General features: G+C 36.1%; 1 protein-coding gene across 2 annotated transcripts in view; it reads right to left on the reverse strand.

Moving 5' to 3' along the window:
* Positions 1-22,477, reverse strand: part of LOC128020036 (receptor tyrosine-protein kinase erbB-4) — a 295,490-nt gene that overhangs the window by 40,589 nt on the left and 232,424 nt on the right. For both annotated transcript variants that reach the window (XM_052606565.1, XM_052606566.1), the window contains exons 12-19: positions 21,560-21,759; positions 18,729-18,861; positions 14,432-14,525; positions 10,465-10,619; positions 9,093-9,137; positions 5,892-6,024; positions 3,124-3,246; positions 2,045-2,143 (exon numbers count right to left, since the gene is read on the reverse strand). In XM_052606565.1, the coding sequence (XP_052462525.1) occupies positions 2,045-2,143; positions 3,124-3,246; positions 5,892-6,024; positions 9,093-9,137; positions 10,465-10,619; positions 14,432-14,525; positions 18,729-18,861; positions 21,560-21,759 (982 nt within the window). The remainder of the gene's footprint in view (positions 1-2,044; positions 2,144-3,123; positions 3,247-5,891; positions 6,025-9,092; positions 9,138-10,464; positions 10,620-14,431; positions 14,526-18,728; positions 18,862-21,559; positions 21,760-22,477) is intronic.

Genomic DNA, 22,477 nt, shown 5'->3' on the forward strand with positions numbered 1-22,477 from the left:
AAGCAGTCTAAGACGTCCTCCCAAGTCCATCTAATTTGCATTGCTGGGGCCTAGAGGAACAACCGTTCAGTACTCTTTGTGAGAGAATTGGGACACTTGAACAAATCCTAAGTTGCTGTAATAGAGCTTTTGCAGACGGTTGCTATCGGTGGTCCTCAGTACAATAGCAGAATCCATGTTCTGATGCTTGAGCTCACCGTACCATGGGAAGAGTGGATGGAGGAGGCCTTTGAGTGGAAAAGAGAAAAGTATGAGGAACTGAGGAGCAACTGCCAAAGAAAAGGCTGGAGTGTTGGTCCGTGGAGGTTGGGTGTCGATGCTTTGCCAGTCGCTGGGCATACACAGCACTCAGAATATCAGAAGAGAGGTGAAGGAAAGTGATTAACACCACCATAGACACAGCTGAAATAGCATCTAGGTGGATTTGTCAAAAGAGGGCAGATCCGTGGGTTGCTGCGAGGGCACAGGTCAGGGTCTGATCAACCCTGGTCGGGTTGCCTGGGCGAGGGTGTATGATATTCGAAAGACCCGAAACACCCTGTGACCCCAGGTAAGTGACCATCACTTATGATGTGCCCCAGCATAGCATCATAAAGATGTTTCTAAAAGCAGATTATTATCAATGTTGAAAACAGCTGCTTAACATTTTTGTTAAAACCACGAAGTACTTTTTCAGGATTCTTTGATAAATAGAAAGTTCAAAATAACTGGATTTATTTTAAACAGTAATCTTTTGGTCAATTCAATGCATCCTTGCTGAATAAAAAGTATTAATTTTAGTGTCTTAACAAACAAAAGAATGTTTCAATTTTAATTTTCAAAATGCATACATCTTACATTTACAGACAATTTATCACAGATTGTTTATGAAACACACATTGTCATGCATGTAGAAACAGACACACACTCACACACACAAACACAAACGATGTCCCACTGCGATTCATAGTTATAGTCTGCAAAATGAATGTTTATTCACTTTCTTTTACTACACTTGCAAAAGCTGAGGAATCTACTGGGCAGTATTACTACCTATGAATGACTAACACTGCACTCTTACATGCTGAAAGTGACCATCTATGATATTCCGAAAGAGTAATAGGTCTATTTCACTAAATCTCGGTTCAGTACACTAAAACATTTTAGTCAAAATTTAGAAATGTTTGTGAAGCATCTCACTAAACAAGATCACAATTACGATCCTAATTCCAGTGTAGATGCAACATATTTAACCTGTGGTCCAAACAAAAGATGGCACATGGTATAAAAGTATAAAAATACAGCTAACAGCTAAGGGGATAATTCAGAAATAATATCCAAAACTCAAGCCATAAGGTTATATTATGGCAATAAAAGATACCTCTGCCATTAATATGATTTCAGAGCTTGGAGGGATCTTAAGTTTGTTATAACATTTTAAAAACTAAAACAGCGTGTAACACACATCCTACATCCGCAAACACACACACAAAGCCATTATCTGAACACTACATAAAATTACACACTTGACAGTTATATAAAGAGCGTTCTGCTCCTGCTATTCTCCAGCTGCTGAGATGATTGCGTACGCACATGCTGCTCACCCAATCAACAGCGGGGGCCAGCGTCTACATGTCAGATCTGCCTTCACATGCTTCTGTGCTTTGAGCACAGTATGAGGGAATCTGCAAACCCCTAAGAATATTCTGAAAGTGAAATGCCCATTAAGACTGATGAATTGTGGGAAATACCTTACATGGGGGAGTCATGGAGAGACCACTCTAATACATGTACATATACACAGATACCTCACTCAAGACAAGACTACCATCAAAACAAACTTTAGTCTACACGCAAGTGAGCAAACATAACCTGTTTTAGATTGCACTCTTCCTGGGTGTGAAAGGCCTTTGGTATGTGTTTCATAGTCCTTGCATCATCTAAGAGGATGGGCCAATTTGAGGTTTACATGCATTTTTCCTTTTGAACTACTAAAGAGCTGAATATTTGCTAAGTGATATTACACAAACTGCAGTTGCAAGCCTTGCAACAGAGTGACACTCACGTCCATGAACTCTACATTGGCTTTGGGCCCCGTTGCCTCGTTCAAGATCTTTATGGCAACTGGAATCTTCACAGTCTCGCCCTCAGGTACCCAGATGCCCTGAAAAAAAAAAAAAAAAAATTATATATATATATATATATATATATATATATATATATATATATATATATATATATATATATATATATATATATATATATAGAGAGAGAGAGAGAGAGAGAGAGAGATAATTGGGTAGAAATGTACTGTTATTTTTTTCATTGCAGACAATGAATAAATGAATGTTCATACAAAACATATTAAAGCTAGGTTGATTGTTTTCTTGCATGTTCCCATTATATTGCTAAGGTGTTTTTAGTGGTTTTTGGGGGTATATTGGTGGTTGCTAGGTGGATTTACAAAAGCCTACCTTCAAATGTCTCCTTCGGAGCATGTTTATTTGATTTTTATTTCCTTGTGTTTTTTTATTTCAAGTACACTAAAGATCAAAAGTTTAGGGTTGGTAATTAAAAAAAAATTATATATTTTTTGAAAGAAGTCTCTTATGTTCACCAAGGCTGCATTTAACAAGGTAATAATAATAAAAAAAATAATAATACTAAAAAAATAAATAAAAATAAGCCTTTTTAATTGGGAGGAAAAACAGTTCACCAAAATGAAAAATGAAATAAAGATAATTTCTCATTTTAGTTTAGTTTGACTTGACATACTAAAAAAGATTAACTAAAAATAACTGAACCTGAAATAAAAACGTGTATTAATAAAACAATATAGACATGTATAAATCAACAAATAAAAAAAACTGTATACGAAATATTCTAAAACAACACTTATTTGATAGATACAGTAATATAGTGAAATATTATTACAATTACAAAATAATATGTTTTATAAATGTATAAAAATGTAATTGTATTCTTTCGATGGCAAATAATTTTTTTATATTACTGTAAAAAAAAAATACTGTCACTTTTGATAAATTGAATGCATAGTTTAATGCATACTTGCTAAACAGAATAATTAATTTTCTCCAACCAATGAATGAATAAATAAATAAGTCTCCACTTTGATTTCATTACCTTGTAAACAGTGCCAAAAGCCCCAGCTCCTAGGGTCTTCACCCGTTTCAGCTCAGTTTCTTTCAGAATGCGCAACTGTGCTTGGTTTGGGGCCGCACCGCTGGGTGTCAGTGGCTCCACCAACTGAGACACACAAAGCAAAGGAAGGGAGACAACATCAGAGATGCTACAATCAATCTGGACAATCAATGAACTTTCACCCTAACTCAAACAAACTGAAGAACACAGACCATAGTGTATGAATTCCCAGTCATTTATTTAGTCTCTCTGTACCAATTATGTGCTGCATATTAGAGTTTGGGAGTTCAATCAATGTGTAAAACCCCCTGGTAATAAAAAAAAAAAAAAAAACGAAACAAAACAAAAAACATGAAATGCGACTAGAGAGAGAGAGAGAGAGAGAGAGAGAGAGAGAGAGAGAGAGAGAGAGAGAGAGAGAGAGAGAGAGAGAGAGAGAGAGAGAGAGATAAGGGTAAGAAGCAAATAGAGAAGATACAGGAAAGAAAGACAGAAAATGAGAAGGTTAACCTGATAAAAATATGAATGGAGAGAGACTGTAGGAGAGAGATTGGAAACGTAAGAGAGAATGAGAGATATAGAGATTGGTGGTGAGAGAGAGAGCATAAATCAGCCGTTCTATCGACCCTTTGTGTTGTCCCCTGGCTCATCACAGCCGCCTGATTAAAAAACAGTAGTGCTTCTTCATTTAAATGGAATTGTAAATCAGGAGCCCAAACACAGAAGCCAGAGGAGAACCAGGGGAGGGACGAGCTGTGATCCGGGGAGCTGTCCGCTGCATACGGTGCTGAAACACAGATCAGGAGCTGTCTGTGGTGCTGAAACCTTGGGGGCATTGTAGTGCTCCAACATAATATGAATTTATAGTCCTGGGAACCCCCATTCTGGTTAAAAAATGAGATATGGGAATGTTCAAGACCATATGTGTTATAGACATACATGATGCCCATTTTCACACTTTCTTATGTGGCATGCCTGGGCCTGCTCCAGACCACTTTGTGGAGTGTCTGAGGAGATCGTTATACTCTCCATCCAAAGCCTGAGGCCATATGGATATATGCATGCATAGAGTGGAGGGGTCAGAACCTTTGGGCACAGGAAAAATAATCATATCCTATCCATATTAGGATATAAAGAGAATTAGTGAAAGAAAAGGGAAGACAGTAAGCATTAAGAGGGAAAAAACTAACCATGAGTGAGGCCACCATCACACTAGCAAGGACACAAATTTTCATTAATGTTTATTTAATTAACACATACAATAACTTTAAAAAAGAAGCACTGGAATAAATTCAGTTAAAAAATACATTAGTTTCACGTAATATTCAAAAGCAGATTGTGTGAGCTTGTTTTAACTGTCCATAGAACTTTTATAAAGCTGTTGTTCATTTATTCATCTTAATTGCCATTTTCCCATGAATAGATTACAAAAGAGGACCTGAACGAGATTTTTTTTTTTTTACAAATTGTCTGGGAAAGGAAATAGTTATCTTTCATAAAATGACGATAAACAACCTCAGGAGGTCAAGCTTAATATTATATGAGCTGATTTCTAATTTATTTTCTATCCATTTTATAACGAGGTTTGCAATTTTTGCAACTCTTACCAAAATTTTGGATATTAAAATAGAGTTTAATATCTTGATTTGTGAATTTTGCCGTTTTGTCATTTTCGATAACATAAAAATATTTTACAATAAATATTTAAGCTTTAATATCAATCAACAGAACATGTAAAATGTTTTTTAAACGTATAATTGGTCTTTGAACAAAAACATGGGTTGCCTCTAAAGCTTTAAAACAAAGTGTAGAGAGCTTTGTTGATTATAGGGAAACTGTGAGATTGCTATGACCTAATTTCAGTGGTTATAAATGGAGAGCTATTTTTCATTCAGAATTTAAATAAATTAAAATAGTTTTCTGCTAAAAGGGCCAGCAGCCACATGCTGTAGATTCACGTTCAAAATTGCAATGACATTGTGATAACCTTAGCAATAGACGGGACAAAACTATGAATTGTCAAAATAGATTGTTAAAGCTAGAGTACCCTCACTAATTTCAGAAGCACCCTTAGTGATTTGATTCTGAAACTGTTCCCGTGATGATAAAGTTAAAGTAAAGTCGTGACATTTGCCAAGTATGGTTACCCATACTCGGAATTGGTGCTCTGCATTTAACCCATCCAGGTGCACACACGCAGCAGTGAGAAGTGAACACACACCCGGAGCAGTGGGCAGCTATATATCCAGCGCCTCGGGGAGCAACTGGATATATAGCACGTGATGATTAGAGGTCTGAAGTGATAATTGATGTAGCCATGAATTTAATGGGGCAAATGTGGTACAATTTTACTCATGATACTGTGAATGTACTGTGTTTATTACTAGCACAGAAGTGTATGTTAGGCCAAGTCATAAACTGCCTTGAGTAAATTAAGCAGAATATAATGACTTAACCAGCATAGGTTTCTTTTTCAACTTACAAAACTCTAAATTAAAACAGGATATGACCTGACTCATCTCTTGCTGGTGGGTACTTCCTCTCAAAGAACCATCTCTAGAGACATACAGAGAGCCATGGGTCATAATCGCTTGTCTGGTTTCTTGTTCTGTCTCTGACACGCTCTCAAGTTCTTTCGGAATTTTAGGCCCCATGGAATTGGCTGAGAGAGCCGTCTTTAGGGTGTTTTCAGTCTGTTTTCTGAATCCAAGCTTGAGGAAAAACTGAAAAGTAGATGGACCGTGTCTAACCTCAGTCTCCAAGAAGCGTCTCAAGGCTCTCTTCTTCTTGATGCTCTTCCTTCTCACTGATATGGCAACACTTAGACCCACAATGATCACCACAAACAATCCCCCAATAAGCCCGGCTGCAATGAGGGGAGTCCTGAGGGAAACACAACGGAGAAAACAAACATTAGCCATAAAAAGCAATAACAATAAACTACTAGGTAATTGGTCCCACATCACACAAACCAGTGCATCTCAACTAGTATTGCTTCATGACCAAAACATGTTAATATCAGCCTTCCTTAAAATTAAAGGCATAAATAAATAAAAACATCAATTTATTTATTAAATTATTGACACTATTGGTCAAAAGTACAGAATACATAACATACAGTAGTTTCATATTCTCACCTAGCCATAATATCCATTAAAAAGAGCAATATAATGAAACATTATTACAATTTAAAAGAACGGTTTCTATTTTAATATATTCTGAAATGTAACTTATTTGTGTGACGGCAAAGCTGAATTTTCAGCAGCCATTACTCCAATCTTTAGTGTCATATGATCCTTCAGAAATCATTCTAATTATTCTAATACATATTCAAATAGAAAATAAACATTTTAAATTGCAAAGATATTTCACAGTATTATCATTTTACAGTAATTTTGATCAAATAAATGCAGTCTTGGTGAGCATAAGTGATAAAAAAATAAAAATAAAAAAATTCCTACCTTTTGACCCGTGGTACATTTATTTGTTATTTACTTGTTTAAAATGTACTAAATTGAACACTTTTATAAAAACTCAGCAGACTTGTCTTTATAGTTGAGAGCCACTGACACACACTAAAAGAGCAGAACAGATCAGTGGAGTCATTAGAGAAGGGGGCTGAGAATTGCCAATATCCCAGAAATGAGCAGAAACCTGAACAAAACCTTACACTCACAAATGAAGGAGATATTTTGTTGGATGTATCTGGAAAAATCTTTTCCAACTGCTGTCATCTTGCATCAGCCTCCTCTGAGTTGTACTGAAAGTGTTTCCTTAGCATCAATGACAGGCCTAATTCAGTTAGCATAGAAGACGGCAGCACTAAAACAGCACAGACTGCAAAATATTCACAGCTCATAATCTCCTATAACAGATCCAACTCCAGTCTTGCTATCTAATTGTCTCTGCACGTCTTCATCCTTATTCCTAACATCACATGGATATAAAGTAGAGCTGCCATCTGGAGGACAGAACCAAAAAACTGTCCCAGGCCCAAGTATGAAGTCAATTCATTTATTTTTATATATACATATATATATAATAAATATTTTTTGATTTTTTGATGGAAATAAATAAATAATAACTGTGCTATTTTACATTTATTTGTCTAGATAAACATGCATCAGATTGATATCTCTGGCATTTTACATCTTAAAGTTGGATCTAGCATTGCATTCTATAAAATAGCATAATTAAATTGCAAAACAACTATTTTATTGCAACCATGACATTAGTCAGAGTTTAGTGCCTTGAAACAAGGTGTTTGTGTTTGATCTTCCTTCCTGTGTAAATTTGGAACTGTAAGTTTGTGGAATGGAAATGAAATCCCACTCAATAAGGCAAGGACAGTGAAGCATTGCCTAGGCATGACGAGCGATAGACTGCTAGATTATCTCTGGGCGAGATGAGAATCTCTCCAGTTAATTCGATATTGATCTGCAGTCACAATACAAAGCTTATGAGCCACGAAAACCATAGTCGAGTGCATACCATCACCCTCTGAAGCCTGTGTGAGTGTATAGATCCCACATGCATGAGGGAGCTTCTCTCACACTGACAATGAGCAGGCAATTATGTTGATACCGCATTGCTGTCAGCACGTAGTGTGGCACTGTCGTATATTGCAGGGGAAGGAGGACAGGATGTCAGACATCTTGTTTTATGTAACCTGCCACGTCTTTTCCAAATGTGCAAGAGAGAGTCTGAAGAGAAACACTTAGAACATGCATTACAGAGAGCTTAAACTGGGATTTTTGAAGGTCTGGTGGTGATCCTGATGCCCTAGACAAGATAAGACACAACCCATTCATGCCATATCATGTGGAAGCCTAATTCACATTACAGATCATTCTGGCAAAACAAACAAACAAAAAAAAAATCATTAGAAGTGCTTAATGAAGAACCTCTACACAAGTCTTCATATTCCAGGGAACATAAAACTATGTGCCCTGTCTCAAAACAAATCATCTAAAAAGATCCAGTCAGACAGAAGCTTGTGAGAAGCTTTTGCCTTAGTTGATTTCAATATGCTTGAAGCAATCCATGAACCGTTCATGGTTGTGATGTCTAAGACTGAGACAAATTATTTCTAGCTTCAGCTTCCCTGCCCTGCCAGGACTATGTGTAACATAATGGCAGATCTGAAACAGCAAAAGCATTTGCTCTGAGCAGTTAATGGTATTTTGTTCCAGCTCTCCCATGAGAGCAAAGTAAAGTGATATCAATTTATCAAATATGCCATGAAGCAAATGTGTGTGCGCGCACACACTCACAGACCTCACAGCAGCGCATTAATCACAGAACTGTGGCCTGGTCATTATATAACTTTCCTTTCCCCCATCTTGCATAAATATTAAATGTTAAAATGAAAAACTTTTTTTTTTTTTCAACGTAGACATTTGTTTGTGCACAGAAACCTTGCAACTGAATCACCAATATGATACATATACATAACTGTGGAGGTGTGTGTGTGTGTGTAGAACTGTGTGGTGTCAAGGATTTCCAGACACAGTGATTTTCTATGGATGCCAGTGTGGCTAGAATCAAGTACTGGACACTGGGCACAACACCAAAATAGATGGCATGAATAAATGATAGCTTAAGGGTGGCTGAGCAATACAGAAAACAAAGATAAGAAAGAAACTTAAAAATTCTGACCTTGCAAACCTGATGACTGTGGAAGTCACGGTGCCTTGGAGAATGTATGTGTAGGATGAGTGTGTGTATATGTGAAATGTGTTTCTGCTTTAAGACATTGTTTATGGTCTAGTTAAGACTTAAGTAAAATAAAATAAAACTTCTACAATTTATATATGGTGTTGGAGCCACACTCGAGGTTCTTTCTTGGTCCTGACCCCTCTCTAAGCTCCTATTGTTTTCTGTCTGTTCACTTTTTGTCCTGTCCACCAAAGGTGAAAAACACCTAAATATATATATAAAAATGTGTGTACCTGTCCATCATGCCAATGCAGTCTTGCAGACGAGGTCCTGTGCATCTGAAACAATAAAAATATGTATGAACATAAACAGAAAATTTATATAACTCCACACTTAGCGATCTAAATGGGGTCATTACATAGACTTCTATTGTCTTTATATACATCTATACATTATAAATTCTATAACTTAACGCTAACGAAAAACTGCTGTATTTCTTACAATATTATATACATATACATATATATAACTTTTTATACAATTGTATACAATTTCTACAAACGAGGATGTACCGAAAAGAAGGTTTTGTCAGATTTAGCTAAAAAAAAAAAAAAGATCCCCAAAATACAGTGTGGTTCGGTACATAAATACACAGAAAGACACACATATATAGATAGATGTAAATATATATGTACAAAGCATCATAATTATTTATCCAGTGAACTTTTCTGATGTTCTACCATGAATCAATGTACCAGGCTCTCAAAATATGAATCAATTAATTTAAAAAGACAGTTTGAAAAAATTCTAAGAAGCAAATCATACAGAATCTAACAGCAACATTCTTGCTATTGAAGTTTAAATTAGATATGCTGTTTAGATCAAGTGCTCCATCTAAATGCTTTCATACTCACAAGACGAGTAAAGATTGTCAGTCTAATCTAATGACTATCTTTAAGCAACTTAATGATCAAATAAAAAAACACATTAAAATCATCTCAATGCTACTTCATTTTATATAGCCACAATTCATCAAAGATCTATCAGTGCTAGACCTATTTTAATAACTGTCTCTTATGTTTTTTCCTTGACGTCTGAGTTCCCGCCTTTCCACCCTGATGCTCACTGCTTTGTCGGTTTGTCAGCTCGCTGCTAACATTTCAAAGCTCAACATCACTGATCGTCCCTGGCTGACAGAGATCTCAGATACGACAGTCAGCAGTTGAGGGCTTTCATGTGACACAGGAGGAAGAAAAGTGAATCCATGACTCAGTGTGAAAACTCCTTGAGCGGATAATGTTTTTTTTTTCTGCAGGAAATCTGAACCATCTCTCATGTAACCCCATGGGACTGAGGTTAAGTTGCAGGTGCCCAGCCGGATAAATTCGGAGAGTTTGATGGTAATAATTTAGACTAAAGTTAGACGGCAGAGACGCAGCAAGGGCAAACTCCTTCCTCTAAAATTAATGATGCTTTATGCACAGCCAACTCCGAGGACACAAGGGCTCTAAAAAAGGGTCAGTGCGCTGACAAATAGGCAATCCGAACTTCCTGAGGGTAGAACTGACGTTGCAAACAAGCACAGGAATTAGTTGGACCGCTACTGATATATCCCCACCCCACACACACTCACAAATTGCAAACATTTAACAAACACTTTCATACCCCTGGGTACAGTTGACATGGCAGGGGTGACACTCATTGTTGGCCTCAGCATATTTGAAGATGAAGCTGTTTGCTCCCTGTAGGCCATCAGGGCATTTCTCCACACAGTTGGGTCCGTCTTTAAAGTGAAGACATTTAACACAGTGATCAGGACCCTGCGAGAGAGAGAGAGAGAGAGAGAGAAAGAGGAGAAAAGAGACATAAAATACCAGCAACTATGGATAATAACCATCCCTCACCACACACACAATGACCATAACAATCAGCCGGCGCAGGATTTATAGCAGTAATATGGAGAGAGGAGGCTGAAGAGGGGGAATTGTTAGCTTGGATATCAATATGAGCACCCTTAGAGTCATCCGAGCACCTCATCAAACAGAAAGACAAATAACGCTTCCCGGAAAATAGGAAGAGATACCCTGTACTCTTCTATGCACTCAACATCTGTATGTGAGTGCATCTGTCTGTGCTCATTGAGACCGAGGTTGATATGAGTTTCTTTATGAGTGAATCTCTTGTGAGAGATGAATAAATGCCTTGCAGCAATTAAAGCTGCTCTTCATTTCATGCTGTAAACCGCCTCTGATGCAATAAAGTGGCAGACGGCACCCAGACATGGGCATGGGAGCCAGGCAGCACACAACAGATGCCGCTTCAGGTCCACCAACCTGCAGTTTTCCATCAGAATTAAAAGGGGATACCCTATTGTTCAAATTTTTGGTGTCAGTTCTTTTTAAAGAAATTCTGTAAAGGTGCATTAAAGGGACAGTGAAGACATTTATTATCTATTTAAAATAAATAAATGCTACTCTTTTGAACTTTCTATTCTATTGAACTTTCTATTTAAAAAATCTACTGTTTTAAATTGTAAAAATATTATAACGGTTTTATCAAATAAAAACATTAACTAAAAAAAAAAAGATTTAAAATAAATGATAATAATAAAATATTAAAAAGTAAACTTATTATTTCAGCTGGTTGCCAAGGTGTCCTTTCCCATTTTGCTTTAGTTTAATAACTAAAACTAAATAAAATTGATAAATTAAAAATGTATGTATGTATGTATATGTATATATATACACACATAAACATAACATTACTAACTTTAACAATATTTAAAAAACAACTATAATATTATAAAAATGATTCTAAAATAACACTGGTCCTGCACAACATTTTCATTGAATTGACAATAAAAAGACATTTTACAATCATCTTCTTTTGAAAAGAAAACTCATACATGTTAAGAACAGCATGAGAATGAAGACAGAAATGTTGTTTTGGGGTGAACTATCCTCATCATTTCTCATCCACCCTCTACTATTGTTATTAAGTGGTAAAAGAAAAAAAAAAACACATTGAAAATTGAATATGAATAAACATTCAAACACAACGAGGGCAAATCTCTGAAGACTACCATGCTGCTCTATTCAGCACTGCATTATTCATTTTAGATATTAATAAATCTATTGCATTTATTCTACCTTCAAGTCTTATCAAAATGATTGAATTTATGAGAATAGCATGCATGAACGTCACCAGCATGTTGTCATTACCAGTGGGGAAACTCTGGATGTTCACTGAGTTTGGGGGCATGTTAATTAAAGAAACCTGGTGGAAGCAAAATAGTATTGGTCGTAATTAAGTTTTAATTGCAAATGTTGACTGTTTAATTTGTTTTGCATGCACTGTGCTTTGCTATAAAGTTTGCCAGAATATACTACTTATTTAGCTGGTTTACGAGAAGACTCTTGCACTTGGCAACATAACAACATTTCCCATTTTTCTCTTTGGGAGCACAAGATTATAAAACACATAATGCATTAATCCGACACCTAATAAGCATCATTTTGTTATTTTAGCTCTGAAAAAGCTTACTGTCCTTCTTGATAAGTAAAAATGCGTCAAGAAATACGATGGCCCAGTGTGTCACATTTATTCCAACATTTAGAGTGCTGAAAACAGGTGAAGCATGGCTCATAGAGTAAATAAAGGTGGATGCAAAGCTCCTCCAGGACTAGGTTAGCTAGAAAGCAGAATCACTTTCTCCGTTAATTGTGCGGCTTCTCCAGACACCGGCTGCACACAAATCTCCATTTCCTCTCCACACGCAAAACACTGTTTGTTAGTGTTGTTTAATTATGCCTTTGTGAAACAGATGTTGCTGATTGTTTCACAGGTATAGAGCACTCAGCAGTTAATCTGTAGCAATAACAACAAACATTTTAAGTGTGAGTGTGCATGAAGAAGAGTATAGGTGTCATATAAATGTCTAGGCACAAGCAAAAATAATTCTGGACACGCACACAGTTTTCTAGAGTTTGTTTCTGACTATGTTTGTGCTGATATGGGTCTCAGAGCTCATAATCGTGTCATTAGTGAGACCTTTCTGTTTGACTCAAGCAGACAACAGCCCGAGGCTTCAGAGCATTAGAGACGGATCACCTAAATCCTCTTTCGGCAACACACATAAGCACACGGCCGTACACACCTTGGCACGTAGTCATTAATTTAAACCAAAGCGCTTGAGGCTGTTTTGAAAAAGGGGCAGTGCTAAACACACATCCCATCTGAGGTAATGTCTCTCTAACCCGATCAGATTCATGGACATCCGAACATCTTATTCATCCCAATCTCAGGTGTCTCCTTTGGGGCAGGAATCTCTGTAAACACTTGCCAAGATTAGGCAACTTAATCTACTTTCTCACTAAATTAACAAGAAGCAAAATCAATCCCCTAGCAGCAAAAGTACACTTCAACATGGGATTCAATTAATCACGGGGCCAAGCCAATCGAAGGCAGCGTCTGCCGCTCAGCTCTGTTTGTGCTTTAAGCTAATAGATACTGAAAGAGATTGCACTGAAATGAAATACTCACGGAATCAAAAAATAACTATTACAAATCTCCAAATGCAAGAAAAGTCAGCTTTGGTGTGAATTTGAGTGAAATTACAAAATCTCAGTATAATAACAACTTTTATAGACATGAAAGAATCAAATAAAAAAGATTAAATGGTCTGTCCATTATATATTTTCTTTTCTGCTACAACAGATATTTTAAAATTAATCCAATACAATATAATGTTAAAACATATATAAGGAACACAATATTACTTAGTTCTGTGACTGACACAATGGCCATTTTGCCATAAATATTACATATTCAGTTAAATTGAATTCATCAGCTAATTAATTAATTTGCTATAAGAATAACAAATACAGAAAAAAAAAAAAAAGTTGGCTAGAAAAAAACCTCACATGCTACTTTTCCTAGACGTATTTGTCTCTGTCTAAGTCTTGTGAAAAGAACACTTCATATATGACAGAAATGTAAAAAAAAGTAAAAAAAAAAAGTTTTATTAGATTAATTGATCAGATTTTAATTCTGAAGTCTACACTACCATTCAAAAGTTTAAGGTTGGTCAAGTTTATTATTATTATTAATGTTAATGTTAATGTTAATAATTATAATAATAATAATAATAATAATAATAATAATAATAATAATAATAATAATAATATTATTATTATTATTATTATTATTATTATTATTATCATATATTTTTTAAGAAACATTTCTTATTATTATCAGTGTTTAATATTTTATTTTCCGGATTATTTGATCACTAGAAAGTTCATATAAACTGCATTATCTTTTGTAATCTTTTGTCTTTAATGTCACTTATGATCAATTTAATTTGTCTTGCTGTAAAAGTATTTCAAGCAATTTACTATCCAAAACTGACCAAACTTTTGAACAGTAAAAACACCATGGCACTCTATTATAATTTATAATACCACAGTACTGAATGATTCCACATTCATATACCATGACATTAAACTGGCACTCATGAAAACAATGTTCAAAACTCCATGGTACAGTTGTGTTAGTTTGGTTGTTTTGAAAGACTGATATTATTATAGGCTGATTGTTTTGTGTAACAGGGTAGAAATGAGACTGAACTCACAGGCCCAGTGCAGGTAAGACCGTTGTCATCTGCCACCTCACACTGCGCATCACACTCCAGGCACACTGAACCGTTTGCGAACTCGCGTACATCCCTATAAAACAGAAAGAAAGGGAACAAAGACAAACATGGTGTAACATAACACACTACAGTGACATATAATGACCACTTCAGAACACTCAAGGTTCAGATGTGAGAAAAAAAAAAAATACACCGGCATGTACATTTTCAAAGTTCGTCAAGGATTCCCTACCCAAGATTCTATATTATTCAGTTACTAGCCTTTTAAAGACAAGACAACTTCCCATTTTCAGACCAGATATTGGAGATCATTAAATACACTTCAGATTTCAGGACCTGACTGAGGAAAGTCACAGGCAGTAAAAGAAGAGCCAACACACACAAGACAGGCAGATTGTGAAAGTGCAGCCGAAGGGAATTCAGCACCTGAGGCACTGCAAGGCCGTAGGGAGGCAACAGTAGAATCTAACACATCCGCCGGGTGTTTACAGCACTTCGCTTACAGCTGCCACAGCTGGCAAACACAGTTACTATGAACCAGAAGCAAACAGTCGGCCTTCACCACCTATTGAGGTGACAATTCATCAAACACATTCAGGGACACCTCAAAGCACCACACTGAGAAAATCAGCCAGGGACCTCAAAAAAAAAAAAAAAAAAAGATCACAAAATGGTTCAATATGGGCAAACACAGTCGCTTCCCAGTCCCATCAGTCTCCTAAAGAATGGTAGTGACATTTTAGAAGCTGACATCCATTGGTGTGACAAGTGGAGGATGGTGGCTCAGCAAAGGTTTTTTTAATTTTATTTTTTTTTTATTACTATTGATGTGTTATACCTCATTGAGTGCTAAATTAAGTGACAATTGGTTATTCTTTATCTAAAAGGCACAGCACATTTTGAATAGACTGTGAGGACAGCTTTTTAAAGACCCCTTTATCATTAAAGGGCTTTTCTTTTTCCATTAAATAAAACAATTACTTCATAGGCTCCGCAATGTTTGCATCTTTGTTCTCAACTGGTTTTGCACAAGGACATGGATTTTTCATTGGACAAGTGGAGACCCAATACTGTATAACCACCAATACTTGACTGAAATGGTTCAAATGAAAGTAAACAAAAAATGTGAAATGTATTAATACTACTATGAAAAAATTATTAACATGACCTGACTAGATTTTGTAGACTGATAAAAAAACAGCAGAAGTGTGATTCACGAGATAAATACAAAAGATATACTACTGTTCAAAAGTTTGGGGTCAGAATGATATATATATTTTTAATATGTATATTTTAAATATCTTATGCTCATCAAGGCTGCATTAAAAAAAAAAGAGTATAGTAATACTGTGAAAAATTAGATTATATTTAAAATAACCGTTTTCATTTAATTCTTTTAAAAATGTCAATAATTCCTTTGATCTCAAAGCTGAATTTTAGCAGCCATCAGTCCAGTCTTCAGTGTCACATGATCCTTCAGAAATCATTCTGATATGCTGATCTGATGGTCAATTTGGAAAACCGATATGCCGCTTAATATTTTCAAAATGGTAAAACATTTACATTTTTGGAACACCATACTGTAAATGTCTTTACTGTCACCTTTGATGAACTGAATGCATCCTTTCTGAATAAAAGTTTACATTTCAGTATAAAAGTATAAAAAAAATGACTGACCGCAAACTCTAGAACCATAATGTTCATCTTAACATTGTCTGAAACTGAAAACACTAGCAATTTCATAGGGCCATTTTCACTTTAAATGCAATACATCCGAGATTGGATCCCAAAGCCATTTGAACGCTATCTCCTTGTATTTAGCACTAACCACAAAACTGCACAACAAAAACTGTCATCATCTTTTTCAAAGACTTTCTGATAGAGCTCAAACACACCACAGTAGGTCTGTTCATTTTATTTTATTTTTGGGGGGTGTTGTTTGTTCCCAAACACAGAGTGAATCATCTTGTGCGAACAGCGAGTGTGACCGCAGAGGTCGACAACCAGTGGAGAGACAGAGAAAACACAGACTCTGAGATCACCCTGCAAAAACACATCTCTCTCTCTCTCTCTCTCTCTCTCTCTCTCTCTCTCTATATATATATAAATATATACTGTAAACACACACACACACACACACACAAACAGCACAGATATTGGAGCACTGGGTGAAGCATGTGGGACGGGTGAGTAGGCAGACATGACAGTGCGAGACAGTGATGCGTCTGTGGCCGTGCCGTACCTCTCCAAACCTGCCTCCCGCTTCTCGACCACATAGGGCCTGGTGAGCAGCTTGGGCCTAGAACCGGCCAGTCTGCAAGGCAAAAGAATCATGTGGGACGATCGCAGGGTGTACGATCCCTGGTTCTGATTCACTTTCAACCAACATGATGTGGCATACATATAAAATACAGGCTCCCATCCATGCTTGGCCTAGTTAAAACACACAGAGGACAAGCTTCTGATTTAAACAGGTAGATGCTGTTGTTTTAGAATGTGAAAATCGATGCCGCTTGTTTATTGTCTTGTTTTAGCTCTGGGCAAAGGAGAAAATACATTTTGCTACCTCGCTCAGTCAAATCAGTCAAAAGCTGATATTCATCTTTCCCTTCGAGCAGTACGTAAGCACACAACAAACAAAGAGAGAACTCAAAATCAATTTGTAAATTACCTTCTTCACTGCACTGATCAACAGCTTTAGTGTTTACTTATTCCAATTCTGTAAACCAACAGAAAGAGCTTATCAATGCCAAACCATTTTTTTTGTTTGTTTAAAGAATTAGACAAACAATCGCTACCAAAATGAATGAAGTCATGCTGGTTTGGTACTGGCTGATATTCTGGTAAAGATGGAAACCATGCTGGTTAAGCTAGTTCAGTAGCCTGTCAGGAACATCAGCACAGCATTATCCAAAACTCAACTTTTTGAATCTACAGCACTTCGGAAAACAAAATAATTAGTTTTATCCTGGGTTGTTTAGGAATTTATGATGAGATAAAGACACAGGGTACCATAAAATATCACAAAGACAATACATGAATAAATACACGGTCAATATATTACTGGCTGCTCACGAAACAAGAAAAGACCCAGACTTCCAAAAATAATATGTTTTCTAGAGTGTTTTGGCACACTTCCTATGCCGTACATAATCCACGCACTCTACTTTCATGTGTGTTTAGTCAAACACTTTATATCTACACTATTTGTGCTCTTTACAAATACCTCTAAAGGGATAGCTCACCATTTAAAGTTAAAATGTTGTCATTTATTCACCCTCATGTCAGTTTCAACTGTTTTGTGTCCATTCAATGAAAGTCAGTGCAGTTCAAAACAACACTGGACCCCATTGTTTTTCATTGCATGAACAAAAAAAAAAGCAATGAGACATTTTTCAAAGTGAAAATTCTTACAGGATTGGAATGTAATGAAGGTGAGTAAATGATTACAGAAATAAACTGTTTGTATGAACTATACATTTAAAGTTTAGATGACATTATTTTATATTTGTCACAGAGCCAATCTATGAAACATAAGGTACTATTAAATTGTTTAAACATTTATTAAGACTATAAAAGCATACATTAATGTAATATTTTTTCACCTTAAGGAATGATGACATTATGATACATGTGTCTAATGTTGGACACTGCTAGCAGACACATTAAATAAACTAGTGAAAGTTTTAAGAGTTTATTTTCTTATGTCCACAGGGTCAGACGTGCCCACGGTTGAAGAAACACTTGTACGTGTGTGTGTGTGTTTATCTGGCCTAAATCTTTGTGCCTTTGTGCAAACAAAACCAAGGCTTTACTCAGTTCTTCATTCTGTCACAGCGCTCTGCACACCGCTGTATTGGTGTAGACGTCATATAAGGTAGAAGATGTACCCAGCTCATCTAGCTCACCCAAACACTGTTATTTGTTTTCCAGCTCAACCGAGCTTACGTTTCATCATTGCAACCTGCTCTCCAAAGCCAGGGGACGTGCTGTTCTGCTGTTTTGTTATTGTTTGTCTAGAGGATGGAGACATGAATCTTGGTGAAATCCCTGGAGAAAAGAGCTAGCTATTGTCCAGTCTTAGGAATACACGTTTTCTACAAGCAAACATTAATAAACAATGTTTTGAAGCATATGCAAATAATCCCACAACATAGCTTGGGTGCACCTGTGATCCTTGAGATTTGTAGATTTATGTAGTGAAACTCCTGCACAAATAAAGTGTTGTGGAGTTATATTCATTATTTCTGTGGAAATGTAATGTTTAACAACTTACCCTTGGTGCAGGTTGCAGGATTCGACACAGGTACGTCCCCTACTAAAGAACCGACAGGACAAGCACTGGTCAGGCCCCGGACCCCAGCAGCCAGCATCAGAGCACAGCGGATCACATATCATACGATCCAAAACTGCAAAAAATATGCTGATTATTATTAATACAGGACCATTAATGTCGGTAAATAACTAACTCCTCCTACATTTATATACATTGCTAAGTTTATATTTATATAATTTATAATTTCAAATGAATGCGATTTGTTTGAATGTTCTACAAAATCTATCACGGTTTCCACAAAAATACTTAAGAAATAAAATTATTTCTGAAGGATCACTTAAGACAGGACTACTAGCTGCTTAAAATTCATAGATCTAAATTACATTTAAAAAATATATTAAAATTCAAGTTATTAAAAAAATATATTTTGATCAAATAAATGCAGCATTGGTGAACATAGAAAGCCTTTAAAAATAATTGTAAAACATAAAAAAAAAAATCCTACCAACCTCATAGTTCTATTTTGTGTACAGAATTGAATGTGATTTTAATATAATAATTTTTTATTTTTTATTTGTATAGTTATGGCCATATATGACATACAGCACTAGTATAATTTTAGAATAAAATGTAAAATTTAAGTTTGCTTAAATTATGCAAATTGTGCAATATATATATATATATATATATATATATATATATATATATATATATATATATATATATTTTTTTTTTTTTTTTTTAATTTTTATTATTATTGATTCTAAACCAGTATTGACATTTTTAAGTCTGACTGCTCTAATTGACTTTTTCTCTATCAAAACATCAACTGTTTCAAGGTGTCACAACTAATTTCTGTCCGCAGCTGCATTTCGATGTATAGCAAATTTGTCTCAGAATGGTGTTGTCAGTCCATCCCTAGGAAACATCCAGTTGATAGAGGGAAGATATTCTTTGTAAAACCATGATTGAACACAATGCACACGCCATCTGTTACTTGTGCGGTCATGGATATATTATGCTTGTAAAAAGCTGGATGTATGTGAACCGCTGTATTTCAATTTGAAATGAGGACAAAATGGTCCGGTCGCCCACCCACTGAGGCAATGGATTTTGCAGCAGCTGGGAAAGTGTTTTATAAATACTGCTGACTCAACTTCAACATGTCTCACAGACATCCTCCTCAACAGACAAACTTCTGAAACTAATAATGAGAATTTCATCATCTAAGAGTATACAGAGTGTGAAATGTAAGCAAACTTGTGAGCATGTGAACAAAAAGTCAGATGTTCTTGCTTCCATTGAAGCTCAGGATGCAATTAGGAACAACTCTAACTGTGCTTTGCAGCCAGTTTATGCTGTTTAAGTACTGCTGATATTAAACTTTATTTACTTTTTTAATAATCAAATTGAGCATAATTTTAAAACATCAAAAACAACAAAGACGACTAAACTGTAGACAAATCAAATACTAACCATCTCAGCATTCATATACATTTTTAAAGTAAACTTTTCACTCAAACAGTTATGCTGCTAAAATAATAGCCTATATAAGAAAAAAATACTTTCAATTAGAAAAGAAAGAAAACATCCATAATGTAGCATTTTATTTTGAGGACTAATTCTCTGTAAATACTGCTGAATGAATGAGCAATAACATGGAAAAGCACTCCAGGGAGCACTATACAAACATCTCAGCATTTCTCAGTGAACAACATGTTCTAGTTCAAGGACCAACTAGGTGTTTAGAGCAGGAATCCAACAGCATGAGGAGCGACACAGAAAAGTGGGAGCTGTACGTTCATGGCAGATGGATCAAAAAGATGCCAACTTCAAAGTTTTAACCAGGTTGAAAGCACACAATTTGGGTTGTGTTGAAGTCAGACGCAGTGCTAGCTTGGTTTCCAGGGAGATAGGTTAGAGCCAGGGGAATTGCAAAGCCCTACAAAAGGCTACAGTTGCCCTGAGACATTAATGATTACTATTGCATCACAACATTCTGTGCAATGAAAAAGAAGGGGAAAAACAGCTTTTAGATAGTCATAAACATCACTCAGCAGCAAGAAAAGAGAAAGTTTATAAAGACAGAGGTGAAATAAATTCCCTGTGATGATTACCCTGTAGCTTCTCCTAGGAAAAAAGTTACCTGAAATGCCATAAAATTGTTGCAGGGTCTCCCTGCAATTAATTTCCTGTGATCGTTTATGAAGCAACTTGACGCTAGCAGAAAATGGATTATTAGACTGGAGGTCCAGGCATAAACCTGAAGCATTTGTGGTCTTTTTCAGGTTTATGGTAACACCGTTCCACATTTCTTCAAGTCTTCAACAAAAAAAACTCAAAGAACTCTGTGTTCTGAATCTCAGGGTGATTTTGAAGGGTATAAAGGGAGTACGCAGTAGGGGGCTTGGATCAGTATTCGTCTTTCACAGCAAAGTGAGACTCTGATCATCTGACACTTCTTGACCCCCTCCATCTGCAGAGGAACCCGGGGCCCTCATGACCCCCGCTAGGCTCAGTGATGTGCACTGAACCAGGCGGAAAAGACGGGTATAAGGGAGCTGCGCCAGCACCTTACAAAGTGACTTGAGTTTACTGCCTCAAAGTCAGCGAGCTCTGTGTGAGACGATGTGAAATCTCACTGTGGTTCGGGTGAACCAGAACAAACAGCAGCTGGAATAACTGCTTTTTATAAAATGACATTTTTATGTAAGACACCCCACTTAGTAGGTATTTCTTGACCAGACCTCAAGTCAAAGATATTGCTATGCTAGGCTTTATCTAATTAATTAAAAAGCTAGAACTACAACAAAACAGAGTGATGAACTCACTGCATTCCTTGGGGTCGCGGTTGTTGCGGATCAGGGCCTTCTGGGTGCTGGTGCGGAAGAGTCCCGTCCAGTTGACAGTGTTGTAGAAGCAGAGTTGACTGTTGTTGGTGACGTACACGTTTCCAGCACTGATCTCACCCAGAGACTGCAGCTTCAGTGAGGAAATCCACTGCTGCTTCAGCACCAGTAGAGAGATACCACTGAACACGAGAAAAATGGAGAGGTTACTGTTTACACACTGTTCACAGAGGGGTTCACTTAATTATAAAATATTGTGATTCATTTAAATGCACAGTATTTAATCAATTTAATTTAATTTTTAGATGTCAACAATTCTTTATTTTTATTACACATACTATACATTTGCAACCAGAATTATTAACACCCCTCCCCCACTGACTGCAGTACTGTTATTTGAAAATGTAAGCTTTTATGAAGATTCAGAATTTATTTTTTAATTGTATCTGTAACAGTTTAGTGGTATATTAAAATTTATAATGTTAATATATAATGTAACAAATGTCAGAATTATTCAACCCTTTATGCAACCCCCTGATTTTAAGTACATTTATTTGTATGGGAGGGTACAAAATTGTGTTTAAACACAATTACAGTAAGCCTTTAGAAACTGTCAAACAAAACTGAATATGATAGAGCTGTTACAGGTACATATACAGTGCAAGTATATCACATGCATGTGCTAAAGTTGAGAAGCAAATATGGACAATCAAAAGAACTCTCACAAAAGCTACAGAGAATACATTGTTTTATTACATTAGAAAGCGACAGTTACAAGAAGATTTTCGGCTACAAGGCATGATACTAAAAGTTATATATATATATATAATAATAATAATAATAATAATAAAATGTTTTGTTAAAGGAACTGACAAAAACCCTCAATTTACTGCCAATGAC

The sequence above is a fragment of the Carassius gibelio genome, chromosome A9, assembly GCF_023724105.1.
Source record: "Carassius gibelio isolate Cgi1373 ecotype wild population from Czech Republic chromosome A9, carGib1.2-hapl.c, whole genome shotgun sequence".
Lineage (NCBI taxonomy): Eukaryota > Metazoa > Chordata > Actinopteri > Cypriniformes > Cyprinidae > Carassius > Carassius gibelio.